Here is a 13697-nt window from a genome sequence, read left to right as displayed (position 1 = left end):
TATTTGTTGTAATAAGCCAAATGACTGTTGGCTTTTCTGGCTACTCTACTGCTACTAATAATAATTAAATACTATATAATTTGGTACTAGAGACAGACATTAGGCACCATCTCTTATTAAATTGATATATATTAAATGTAGAATATTCTGGAAGAAAAGAATTGGCTCAGAGTGAAACTCGAACCTGTGAGTTATGTTATCCAGACCTCCATCCAATCCTTCACTTCCATACATATTTCAATTCAGATATAATCATAAAGTAGTCCAAAAATCCTGCAATCATTTGGCTTATTACACTTTTTATAGGATACCATATTTTATAAGGCACAAATTTTTAGTGCTAACTTTTATTCATAGAAGACAATGTACTGTATATAAAGTATGTTTTACCATTTTACTATAAGACATATGGCACCTTGTAGGAATACTAAGTGGCACTGCCTTTGCCGTTTGCCATGATGTGTGTGCAGGAAGTACAAAGTAGTTTTGATTTCATATTGCAAAGCATGGCTTCAAAGTAAAAACAAAAATGAATAACTAGCAAAAGTATGAAATTCACTATAATTAAAAGTTATAGTGAAAAAATTTATTTTCTGGACACTTCAGGAAAAAGCTAAACATGTATATTCCAAAATATAAATATGAAAACAAAGTCTGTCCACAAAAGGAACCACCATTTATTCACTCTGTGTTCCAGAATACAAATTTTTTTGACAACCAACCTTTCTTTGTAGGCTACTTGGCCATCAAAATTAAAAAATCCTTTAAAAAACAGAAAATATCCAATTAAACATAGATTTAAAAATCGGAACTGGTGATATTATAGATGTCTTCTTTCTTTCCATCTTTGCTGTCCTTTGGTAATGAATATTTTTTTTTGAAAAATATTTTTTGCAAAGATTTGTCACCAGGTGACAGCATTATTTTTACGTAATTGCCATCTGACAAAATTCTACTATGTACATTCCAATTTGAAACATTTCATGTTGGCGATGGGTAATGTAACAGTATCTTAATGCAAACAATTCATGGTGAAATGACTAGCACTAATCATACTGCATTTAATGAAATTTTACCAAAAAAAAAAAGAAGTGTTATTTGTAGTTAAAAGCTTATTATTAACAAGCAAAAATAATGTTTTTGTCTTAAAAAAATTAATAAAAGCTGAGCAAAACTTTTGCTGTGACTGCATTTGTTCATGCTGAAAAGCAAAGATTCAGATGATTTGAATTTATGAAATTTTGGGTCTTAGGAAAATCCTCATATCCTGCAGCCTTCAAACAAGCAAAGATAGCAACAATCCAAAACTGCTTTGTACATTCCCAACTAATAACAGTAGTAATGATAGCACAAATATTTAATGCATTAACATGATGCAAAATATTAGATTTCCTATGATAAATGTGGTAAAATGCAGAGCAACCAAGAATAATCGACAAAACAAGCAATTTGGAAGATATGCTTATGTCCACAATTTGCATCTCCAAATCATTCCAACACTTAATAAACAAGTACTTTATCAAACCCTGTTTACTAAGTATTTGACAAATGTTGAAGACAATTTGCTTGAGCAGTCATATTTTATTTTACAAAATAATTAGTAACAGATATTAGTCCAAAAATGTTTTGTTTCAAACTGTTATATGGTATGAAACAGGTTGAGAAAAGGTGTACCTTATATCAAGTCATTACTGTATCAGAATATAAAATTAGTGTCTTTAAGAGATTTCATTTTCAAAACAGATCATTTATGATGTAATTCTAGAAAGTTATATAAGGAGTAAACAAACCATATATGTTTGTTTACTCCTTTATTTAATTAAACCATATATGTATTGTATTTTACTTTGAATGTCATAAGTCAATGATCTTTGCCTTCTGATCCACAGACTTCTGGAATCTGCAAGTGTCTTAAGATTTTTTGCCAATTTTACAAAAAATTAATAAAATACTCTCATGACTTAAATTCAGATTCATAAATGTTTATGAACCTCCAAATTTTTATTTACTCAAACAAAGAATTAATTGACAATGTATTTGGAAGCTTCATCCAAAATTTATAAGACCCTTAATATAGTTTCTTGGATTATTTTCTTGTTCCAGATATAAGTAAAAATTATATTTGAGATCCTTTCACAATAAACATTAATGACAGTAAGAGAGGAAAATAAATTTAATGTCATTCTTAACCATGTACTTTATGTGAAAAGGTTCAAGTCTTATCTAATATATATATATATATATATATATATATATACACACATACATACACACACACACACATTTCCATGTAGCTGTAGCTGTTACATAATTTCATTTGCAACAGCCTACACCCACTTCCCAAAACACTGAAAGAATAACTGGTTCTATCAGTAACTCCAAACCACTCAAAAATTGACTTAGTCCAGAAAAATTATTACTAATCTAATTTTACACAAATTAAATTAAAGTATTACAAAGCATATTTTCTGTATTATGACAGAAATAAAGTTTGTTCATATGTGATTTTGGCCACACATCATTCCACTGATGTCTGTCAGAGGTCAGTTTTATGAACAAATTTATCAAACTTAAAAGCTCTCTGGTCAAATATTTTCAAAAAGAAAAAAAAAACAATGTTCTGTTTTGGACACTTAAATAGTGACTTAATTTTTATTATATTTGAATATTTTGCATTATTTACACAGTTGAATCCTAAGATAATGAAAAGAGCATGGATCCAAGCCCTGTACATAAATAGAGTTGCCATCTTTCTGGATTTTATCCAGAATCACCAAGCTCCATGTTTGGAATTATATTATAAAATTTATAAGTAATTCAAATTTTCAAGTAATTTTTAAACTATTCACCTGATCTATCAGTTAAACTCAATCTTGACCTGAATTACCAAAACTTTTGTTTGACAATCAATAGATCTGAATAAGTCAACTTCTTAAACGTGCAATATCCAATACTAAATATCTTGGCTGATTATTTCTTAGTAATATTAATGTAATTAAATAATTTTTGTAATTAATGAAAAAATTATGTTATATAGTTAAATGTTATACTTTAGTTCTCCTTCGTCATGGAAACACTATAGTTATTAAAAATATTTATTTGAAACATGTCCAATACATGTAAAATGTTTATAAATTAAAATCAAATTGACAAAATAGTATTTACATAGAATTAATGCAATTACTTTCTTTTTACAATACAATTTCTTAACATTTCATCTAAATCAATACAAAAACCTTGACTGTAATTCAACTACCAAAAAAGAAGAGAGTAAATATATCAAGATACTGTTTTTTCAATATACGGAAGACATTCTGAACACCATGACATTACTGTTCTAGTTGAATGTTTAATTTTTTCCCCCCTCCATTTTCATTTCAGTCCATAAGTGGTTATTAAACACTGATATTTGGTTGTACATAGAAGCTCATAGGATTGTCTTGACTAATTTCATTATTGAAAGTTTAGACCATACAAAAATAAATTTTGAGTCTCTTTGCCTATTAACATCCTTTTATTCCAAACCAGGAACCACCAAAAAAAAAAAAAAAAAAAAACAGCCAGCAATGTGAATTTGGTATTTGGTCCTGATTTGGCTTTTATATATATTGTATATAAACTATATTCTTGAAAATTCATCATTTACATACAATGGTATAACCAACAAAATTAATGTTACCACTGGATTTATCTACATCCATTATACATTATATGATATTATCTAGCCATAACAAAATTTTATTCAATTTAATTATGACATTATGGTTCTCTGGAAAATGCCAGATGCTTTGGCTAGATTACATTAAAAGTAAGTATAAAAATAATTTGAAAATTGTTAAATTAGAACTCAAAATTTACCTGTGTAGTACTGAACTACAGTAGAGACTCGTTAATCGGAACCGCGGTAATCGGAACGATTTTCAGTCGGACTGTGTCGCACTGAATCGAACGTTTTTGATACTAAATTTACTTCTAAAGTATAATTTTCATGTTTTTATATTCTTCAATATATTTATTTTGTTTGTAAAAAATGCAGAAATAATTTTTAACGATACGATAGCCTCGATTATTATTATAAAAATTTTCATTAGGCTTAAAATCAATGAAAATTCAACATGAAGTGACGCAACGGAGAAAAATTCAACACGAAGCAACACGCAACGGAGAAAAATTCAACACGAAGCGACACGTAACGGAGAAAAATTTGAACATTGGACAGGTTAATATATTTATTCGTACATAATCAGTAATCGGAACAACCCCAGTCCCCAATTGATTCCGATTTTCGGTTCTCTACTGTATATCATTTTCAAGTGTGTTGCCAAGAAACAACAACAGCTTTCACATTAATTTAAGAACAAATTTGTTACTTTAAATTTTTGTATTTTTAAATATTTTGAATTTTAGTGCTGAGTTTTCATTTCAATTTATCGTTTATACAATATTCCAGTTTTGAGTTTCAGCCTTTCAAAATTACTAAAAAATCTGTGGATTCCAGATTATTTGAATGAGAGTATGAGAAAAATTTGTTGTTTTAAGAGCAATAACATCAGCTATTGCAAAAGTAAAAAAATATATACATAGTAAAAACACTTCTGAATAATTTAACTATTATTCAGAATTGTTATTACATAAAATTAAGTATAATTATTCAATACTTACCTTCAGCAGGATTCATAACAACATCATGACATATAGAAGCCAATCCTCCAGCAACAGCTAACAAAAAATAAAGATAAAAAAATTAATATTTTATTTAAAATTTTTAACAATAAGAAAGCATCTTTTTATTAAATTATAAAACAAAACTGGATATAAAAATAATTATTTTGTATAAAATCTAATTATGCAATATATTCTCTTGATATAAATAACAAATCCATGCATGGAAAGCTAGAGCTTCTTTAAATAAGTTTCACAAAAACATTTCACTCTTTCTCTAACAGTTCTCCTATCTAATGGACTTAAGAAACTGCTAGAGAAAGAGTGAAAGGTTTTTGTGAAACTTATATAAAATAACAAGTTTACAACATACAGGTTTTGATTTATCACCATTAAAACACATTCATACTTGGCACTGCATTCAAAATTTTTAGGAAAAAATACTAAATTCAGGAATCAAAACAAATTTTGTTCAGAAATGTTTTTTTCTCTTAAAAGAACATTTTAGTCTGGGAAACTTTCAAAGTGCTTTAGAATGAACACATTTAAAAAGAATACTGTTATATTCAAAGTAATTTAAAGTATAAAAAATTTTTATTTATTGTGATGATATCATAATGCTGGGTTAAAATTTTTTACCATATTTTAATTTAAAAATTAATTGGGTAGGACCTCTGGTCCCTAAGCTTTCCATATCTGGTCTTCATTTTCATCTATCTAATTCTGTTCTTGAAATTAATGAAGATGGACAGATGACATTTGAAAATTGCAGCCTAATTACCATAAAATTATAAATATACAAGAATTAATATAAAAAAAAAGTATTAAATAAAATAAAGTAAAATCTAAATAGATGAATCAAACCCAAAGAAGAAATACACAAAAAGTATCAAATATGAAAACAATAAAAAAAAAACAAAAAAAAATTATAAATTTATTTGTAAGGGCAATGACATGAATTAACAAGATAGATTACTAGAATGAATGAAATGTTAATGATTAAGTATGTAAATAGGGTCAAGTGGATGTATGCATGTAATATCACCCCAACCGCACTAATAAGAAGGAGGTGAAAGAAAGAATTGAATGAGGTGAGCTAAGGAACAAGCAGAGGTGGTGATAAGGATCAAGTGAGATTGATAAAAGGCTTTCTAGTTCCAGTATTGACAGAGTTTCTTAGTGACAGACGAATTAGCAAGATTCATTGTGCTTTACCCAATCTACTAGTCTGACTACCGGTTTATTTAATCTGTAACCTCTTTTCTAACCTTTGTATCCGGTACTTCTTTTACTGTCCAACAACAAACGTTTTCGGCCTCACTCGAGGTCTGCTTCAGGTTAATCGAACAAAAGAACACACGAGAATTGGCTTCCAGATTATTTGAATTAATCCTCGAGGAACTTTTAGAATATATTCGAATCTAATTTTGAATATATGCATGCGCTATGTGGCGTTGCCGTTTTTGTATTCTTCGCATACGTAACGCCATGCGTATGAAAGGGCGTTGCCGTCTTTAAAGTTTATGCATTTCCCTACCCGGCTGGCCCTGTATATTTCCAGGGCTTCGAGGGCCCTGATGTCCTCCGTTTGAAAGGCTCTATTTATCAGCCTGACGTTGGATAGGTCCGCGTGAACTTCTGGATCGGTGGCGTAGGTGGATACAAAGGTTAGAAAAGAGGTTACGGATCATTGTGCTTTTTTGATACTTTTTAATATTTTGCTTGTCGGTTTTTATGGAGATAGTTCTGACATAGTTATAATTTAATTTGTAAGTCTCCAATTGTCAGAAAGTCTTATATATACTGTATTTGTTTTTGGATTTTTCAAGTTTATTCCTCTAATGTTAATTCTTGAATGTTCATATTCAGATTTTTATTAATAAATAGATTTTGAATTACATACAGTAATTATTTTGGGTTTTTGACATTAATAACATTATATTTATTGCCCACACAAAGTCCAGGCCCACCACTTTCAAATGCTCATCTATATAATGCACTGATAGGATATTATCTGGACATTTGATTTGATCAAATAAGATGTTTCAGCATGAGTTTTCTTACAGACCCACACTTAACTTTTGACACTCTTGGAGGATAAGTAGTATGAGCATAAAGGGACTTTTCTCAGCTGTATGGCAGATTAGATAATTGTTAGAAGAATGATCACTAAAGCTAAAGCAAATGCTGATCTCACTAATACCAAGAAAGATGATTAAGTGAATGTGAAATATTCTTTAGAAACAAACAGATCAGGCTTTTGGCACTTTCCAGGCTGTAAGAGTCCATTCATTGGGAAAACACTAAGTTATGAACCCTCCTAAGTGAAGAAGAACCAATGTTGTTTTCTCATTTTTTTTAATAATCATTTTATACAAATTTGTAAAAATAAAAAAGTGGAAATGGGCCATACTTATAAAGAATAATAAAGGATTAATTGTCTTTGATTGTTTTGTAAAGTATCATGTCCAATTCTGTTATAATTTTCATATTGATTTACAATTTTATATGCTATTTTTTAAAACTAATTCTAATAACAACATATTAAAAATGCAGTAATTAATATTAAAATTACATTTACATATTTATTTATTTTTGGGTGGTATAAATACTTTATATCACCCAAAGAAATTTTTAAAAATTAAGACATTAAATGCTATATGCATTTAATGTCTTAATTTTTGTAGCTTGTTATTAATATTAATGGTAATTTCAACACTAATTTTCAAGTGTAGCAGCTTAAGATACTAATGTAATATATTACTATAAGAGTATATATTTATTTAAAGATAAAGTGATATATCACTTTTATCTTTTACAAAGTGGTTCTCAAATAAAAACTAAATGACTCATCCGGAATAAAATTCTACTTCATCTCAAATGATTGGAGTAAATGTTATCTTTGTGCAATCATTTCATCCAACAATGAGGTCAACAGAGTTATTTTATTTACAGTTATGACCATGAAAATTGCATCACAAACAACCTGTTGAATGCTTTTTGATATAAGTACCAAATGATCAACAGATATGTGAAGTAGTACATTTAAGCTACAGTTGTTGTTTGTAATGATAATGTATGTAGTTCAGAGAAGAAATTTAAAAAAATAAAAACCAAAACAATGCAATTTATTACATATAATGCTAAATTGAACTTAAATATTATTTTATTCCATAGCCTTTCCATTATTATTACTGAGCAATGTAGCACAAATATGCCATTTACATTTATGGAAAAAAAGAGGTTCGCAGTGTAAGTTGGAATGAAAAACATAATATGAAATTAGGATTCCATCCTTGTATAGTAATGTAATTTTGTAGGCCCATCCTGAGTCTTAATAACAGTTCTACAACACTCTGTATAGAATGGATGAGTTTCTTCAATATTCTATCCCATGCTTGTGATACCAAACTGTTCTAATATATCCCATCAGTTGCTGTTTATTTCAGGCCTCTTATCTGCAAATTCCATGCCAATTATATAATTGGCATGGAATTTTGCAGAGTAAATACAATAAGAACTGTTAATTGGCCAGCTTAAATATCTGTTATAGACCTATTACAGAATTTTTTTTTACTTAAACTAAAATTTGTGTCAGTTGAAGTGACAAAGTGCTAACAAATTGTAGAGAAATATATTATATTTTACTCATCATCTTTGCATGGTAACATGGCACAGAGTTGTTCAGGAAGATACAATTTGGAACGCAAAATTGTTCCTTGATTGTTGGTATTAGCTTGGTAGATAAGAAGTTTTTGTAGCACTGCATTTACAGATCCATTTATAAATTGTATTTTGCAGTTTTACTGGATTTGTATCTTCACGTCATTTGACTCATTGGAAACTTAATTATCTGTATCAAGCAATTCCTGTTATGCTTACCATAGTGTTTTCCATCGGATCCATGCAGGTTAAATTTGAATTCATCCAAAAACATAACAGAATCCCACATATGTCTACTCTAATAACTTTAAATAGCTTTGCAAAGTATAGTTAGCCACAAACGTTTTCGGTCCCTTAGGACCTTCTTCAGGTGAAATCTGAGTAGAGAGTGACCCTACGTTCTAAACTCCTGTTACGGACACATTCCAACCCCCACTCCAGATGTGTACTATAAACAAACATTGTTGCGCATGCACCAGCGGCTATAACGCTGGGTTGTACATCGCTTGCCACGCCTTCGAAAGTTGCTTTTCAGCTTTAAAGTTGATAGAAAGGCCCAGGCAATCCACTTTAAAGATCTCTAGTGCTTCCAAATATTTAAGGTGGTGTACCTGCCTGGTTCTCCATATCAAGGTCGCTTGCTGCAGCCTGGGCGTAATGCCGTTTCACTGGCATATACAGCCAAGACAGTATTGGTTTTTTCTTCTCGATATCCGTTTTATGCTCTCGGATGCGTTGCCCGAGGGATCTTTTTGTGGAACCAATATACACCAGATCCCTTTCGAATCTATCATCTCAAAGTGGAATTCTATATACATCTGGCGGCCTTTCAACGTACCAGCTTGGCAAGAAAGTTACAGCTAGACAATGCGACGGTAGCCTCACCAGTAGTTCCTAGACTCTTCGCCTATGCCAAAACGCATAAACAGGGGATAGAGCTTAGACCGATTTTAGATAAAGCCAACGTGCCCGCCAGAATGATAGAACATAAGATCCATTTGCTCCTAGCTAAACATCTAGAAGGTTATCAGTTTACGGTCTCTGACTCAACGCAGGTGATTGAGGCTATACATAATTGCCTACTGTCTGTGGGTTCCTGGATTACTATTCTGGACTTTAAGGCGATGTACCCATCAATTAAGCTGGAGCCCTGCTTCTGCAGTTTACGAGATTGGCTTATAAGTGAGAAAGCATGCATTGCTGACCACAAGCAGATACTGGAACTTTCTCATATTCTTTGCTAGACCTCTTGCTTCCAGCTAGATGGGAAGGTGTACCTTCAAAAAAGAGGAGTACCTATGGGTAGCCCCTTATCTGGGGACTTGGCAGAAATTGTGGTTCGTCACTTGGAGGCCAAAGTCATCACAGAGTTCCTCGGTAACATCGACCTATATAGAAGGTACATTGACGACATCTGCATCATCTGGAAGACGAAACCGGACATCAACAAATTCATGCGTTGTATGAATGACAACCCATACAGTCTTCCGATCGAGTTAGAGCAAATGAGCAACGAAGCGGCTCATTTTTTGGACATTAATATTATCTTTAACGGTGGGGGTTACGACACTAATGTATACCGGAAACCTAACGCTATCCCGATATACATCCTGGCCAACTCCAATGATCCATATAGCTACAAACTGGCAGCCTTTAGAGCACTTACTAGAAGAGCCCACACACACTGTAATATGGAGAGGGACAAGCAGAAGGAGATAGGGAGAATAGCGGAAATAGCTGATGAAAACCATGGCTATAACAAGAAGCTTATACTTAGAATAGCAGACGAACAGGAACGCAACCCCGTAAACTGGCTCGATGCGGTTCTGGAGAATAATCGGCGGCAAGGCGGTCCCATCCTATTATTATTACATATGAACGGCATCTGCACTCCTTATACCGTGAGATTGGTGCATATACTAATACAAAAATAGCCTACAAGCGTAAACCGGACGTTTTCACCCTACTTAGGAACGGGAAGGATCTGGTGGACGTTGAAAGGGTGCCGGGTGTATATAGAATTCCACTCCGAGATGATAGATTCGATAGGGATCTGGTGTATATCGGTTCCACAAAAAGATCCCTCGGGCAACGCATCCGAGAGCATAAAACGGATATCGAGAAGAAAAAACCAATACTGTCTTGGCTGTATATGCCAGTGAAAACGGCATTACGCCCGGGCTGCAGCAAGCGACCTTGATACGGAGAACCAGGCAGGTACACCACCTTAAGTATTTGGAGGCACTAGAGATCTTTAAAGCAGATTGCCTGGGCCTTTCTATCAACTTTAAAGATAAAAAGCAACTTTCGAAGGCGTGGCAAGCGATGTACAACCCGGCGTTATAGCCGCTGGCGCATGTGCAACGATGTTTGTTTATAATACACATCTGGAGTGGGGGTTGGAATGTGTCCGTAACGGGAGTTTAGAATGTAGGGTTACTCTCTACTCAGGACCTTCTTCAGGTGGAATCTGAGGGACCGAAAACGTTTGTGGCTAACTATACTTTGCAAAGCTATTTAAGGTTATTAGAGTAGACATATTTGTTATTGCTTCGTTTCTTAACCTGTCAGCTGCGCACTGGATAATCCGAAACAACACAGCTGTTGCGTACAGGTTTTGTGGTTTTTAAAGTGGTTTTTCGATTTGCGATATCTCACTTAAAAATTGTAGTAGATATAATCTGTTTTCAGTTTTCTATCACGTACGTATTACACTTTACGATTGTTAACTTCAAAATATTATGTACGTTTAAAAAAATTAATAAAATTTAAGATTTTAAAATATTTTAAAAAAATCGTTTTTTTATAAATTTTCCATTAATTTGTTACATACGTTACTTAGACATGTATATTTTCTGTCAAATAAAAAAAACTGCAGCTTTCTAAATCAATGTAGAGAAATAATACGGCCTATAGATTATAACGCCGATCGGCGTGGGGGGTGGTGGCCTTTCTAAATCTAGGTTAATACACTTTTATTACTGATGATGTGTATTTGATTCTATTTATACATTATTTAATTTATTGTACTAATAGTAGACTATAATAAGCGATTATTACTTTATTATATTAAGACTATACATGTATATCTTATGTATTACGGAAGTACCACCATAACCGGAAGTACTTTGTTTTTTGAAAGATTTATGGCTGAATGGCTTTAAAAAACAAGCTTATTTGTTAAATAGGATAAATATACATAAAAATTTATTAAATTCATGCTAAAAATAGATAAGAATAATGATTTATAATTGTTTGTTTACGTTTGTAGCTGACAATGTAGCTCAAAGTTGGTATAACTTTTTCCAAGAAAGTTCCCACCCCACAAACCCAAGTCAATGCTTATTGGTCAAAGGATAGTCATTTAGCTATAATATACCAATTAGAACTTAACGGGCATGCTAAGTAGGATTTTATTGTCAAATGAACAAAAGAAAAGGTCTCCCATAGACTTAACATGGAATGGAGGAGTTTTGTGCCTAAATTTAAAAATACGGGGTGGTAACAAATATCTTATTCGTTGAAACAGACTTAGTCTATGTAAATAAAAGCCAATCAGTGCTTAAATCGCCACCAACTAGTTAATTACGAAAGAAAATTGACAGTTACTCCAACTGGAGTACTCCGCAACAGTTTAACGAAAACTGGTTACTCCAATAGCAGTACTCCACAAACAACTGGTTAAGATGGATTTTATTAGAATCCCACATGTCAATGCTCCAGTTTGCATGCTATTTAGCCCAAACAAGCCATTGTCTGTGCATTTTGCTCATTAATAATGGCTTTTTATGTAGATGATAGGCCTTTAAACCCGTGATACTCAGACACCATTGCATAGTTTGTGCATTCACTTTTGCTTGTCTGTTCTTCCCACTTTACTTTCAGTTCAGAAGAACTAGCAGTAAATTCTTGCAGATTGAGACACTGCAACATCCTATCTCAGCACAGTATACTCCCACATTTACTTCTTGATCTAGCTTTTCCTTCAACGTTGTCATATTCAGGACTCCTTTGTAACAAATGCACAATTGCTGATTGATGATAATGCACTCTTTGCACTATTTTACAAGTGGATAAACCTTCAGTGTTCAAAGTAATAGTTAACACCACATAAAAAGTCTGTAATTATCAAAAACTTTCCACTTTGTTTTTAAAAGCACATTATATTTTCACATATTTTTATACCAATGAATAATATACCCACCTAGAAACATAGCTGCGCTAGACTTTATATCATCTGTGATATCATAAACATCAGAGTGCTTCTCATTGGCTGACAATCTTTAAGGTGTCTTGTAGGTCTGCTGCAGCAAAATACTTTAATTTTAAAAATAAACCATTTTTATGGGATTTTTTGAATGACATGATCCCTACTATATTTATATATTCTGAAATGTTTATAATCATTAAATAGCTATCAATAAAAAACTTTGCAAAAACTGGGTTTTATTAATCAGGTTATTTATTTTCATATTATAATAAACCTTAAAATAACTGAAAAACTCCATTTTTGCTTATGTTAATTAAAAGACTTTTGATTTATTCTTATAAATGAAATTAACACATAATGGACTTGCATACTGTATTTCAGTATAAATAAAATAATTAAAAAGTAAAAAATGTATCCAAACTTAGATTTTAGGAATCAATCAATAATAAAATCAAGGAAAATTCCTAATTCTTACAAATTCAAGAAAATCCACTTTGCTGGAGTAACAATTAATATATCTCACATTCTCAAAACAGATTGTGTCAATCCAAAAGAGCTCAGGAATGTGAAATTTATTACATGTTACCCCAATAAAGTATGTTTTTCATGAATTTAAGTTAGTAAATAATTATCATTAATTGTTTTTTAAGTCTCTCTGTTTTATTTTCAAACCAGTGCTTCAAAATAGTCACGCTATTTTAATACATGGTATTCAAAATAAAATACTGTTCAGAACAAACTGCACTATCTTTTTGAAACATTTTAAATGGCTATGTATTAAAAAAGAATGACAAATTTGAAGTAATGATTTGAAGACAAAGCAAAAGATTTTGAAAATATTCACCGATTATTATTAGCCAACTTCTAAGAAGTATGTTGGCTATATATTTTTTAGCTTTTAATTATAAAAATATGGATTAAAATATATGTCATTTTTTTAAAATAAATCAGTTTTGAAACTTGGATAAAAATACAATATACAGATATCCCACATACAACATGATTTTGTTCTAACATGGTTTCACTCTAACACAGTTTGAGAATCAAGACATCCCATACATAACACCACAATTTTTAAGTAAATACACTGTCATTTAATAATTTTTATTCAAGCAAGCACATGTGTTAACTCATATTTGCCAATAGATTTTAGAATATTGAA

The 13697-nt window shown here is 31.5% G+C and overlaps 1 protein-coding gene across 4 annotated transcripts in view; it reads right to left on the bottom strand.

Moving 5' to 3' along the window:
* Window positions 1-13697, bottom strand: part of LOC136983113 (mitoferrin-1-like) — a 41012-nt gene that overhangs the window by 4561 nt on the left and 22754 nt on the right. For all 4 annotated transcript variants that reach the window (XR_010881981.1, XR_010881980.1, XM_067279751.1 and 1 more), the window contains exon 3: window positions 4663-4719. Coding sequence is in view for 2 of the 4 variants with exons in the window: in XM_067279751.1 (XP_067135852.1) it covers window positions 4663-4719 (57 nt within the window). In the remaining 2 variants the exon portion in view is untranslated. The remainder of the gene's footprint in view (window positions 1-4662; window positions 4720-13697) is intronic.

This window comes from Centruroides vittatus, unplaced genomic scaffold (genome assembly GCF_030686945.1).
Source record: "Centruroides vittatus isolate TY-2023 unplaced genomic scaffold, ASM3068694v2 contig_876, whole genome shotgun sequence".
NCBI classification, from domain to species: domain Eukaryota; kingdom Metazoa; phylum Arthropoda; class Arachnida; order Scorpiones; family Buthidae; genus Centruroides; species Centruroides vittatus.
The sequence above is the reverse complement of the archived record's forward strand: the minus strand, read 5'-3'. Positions and strand labels throughout refer to the sequence as shown.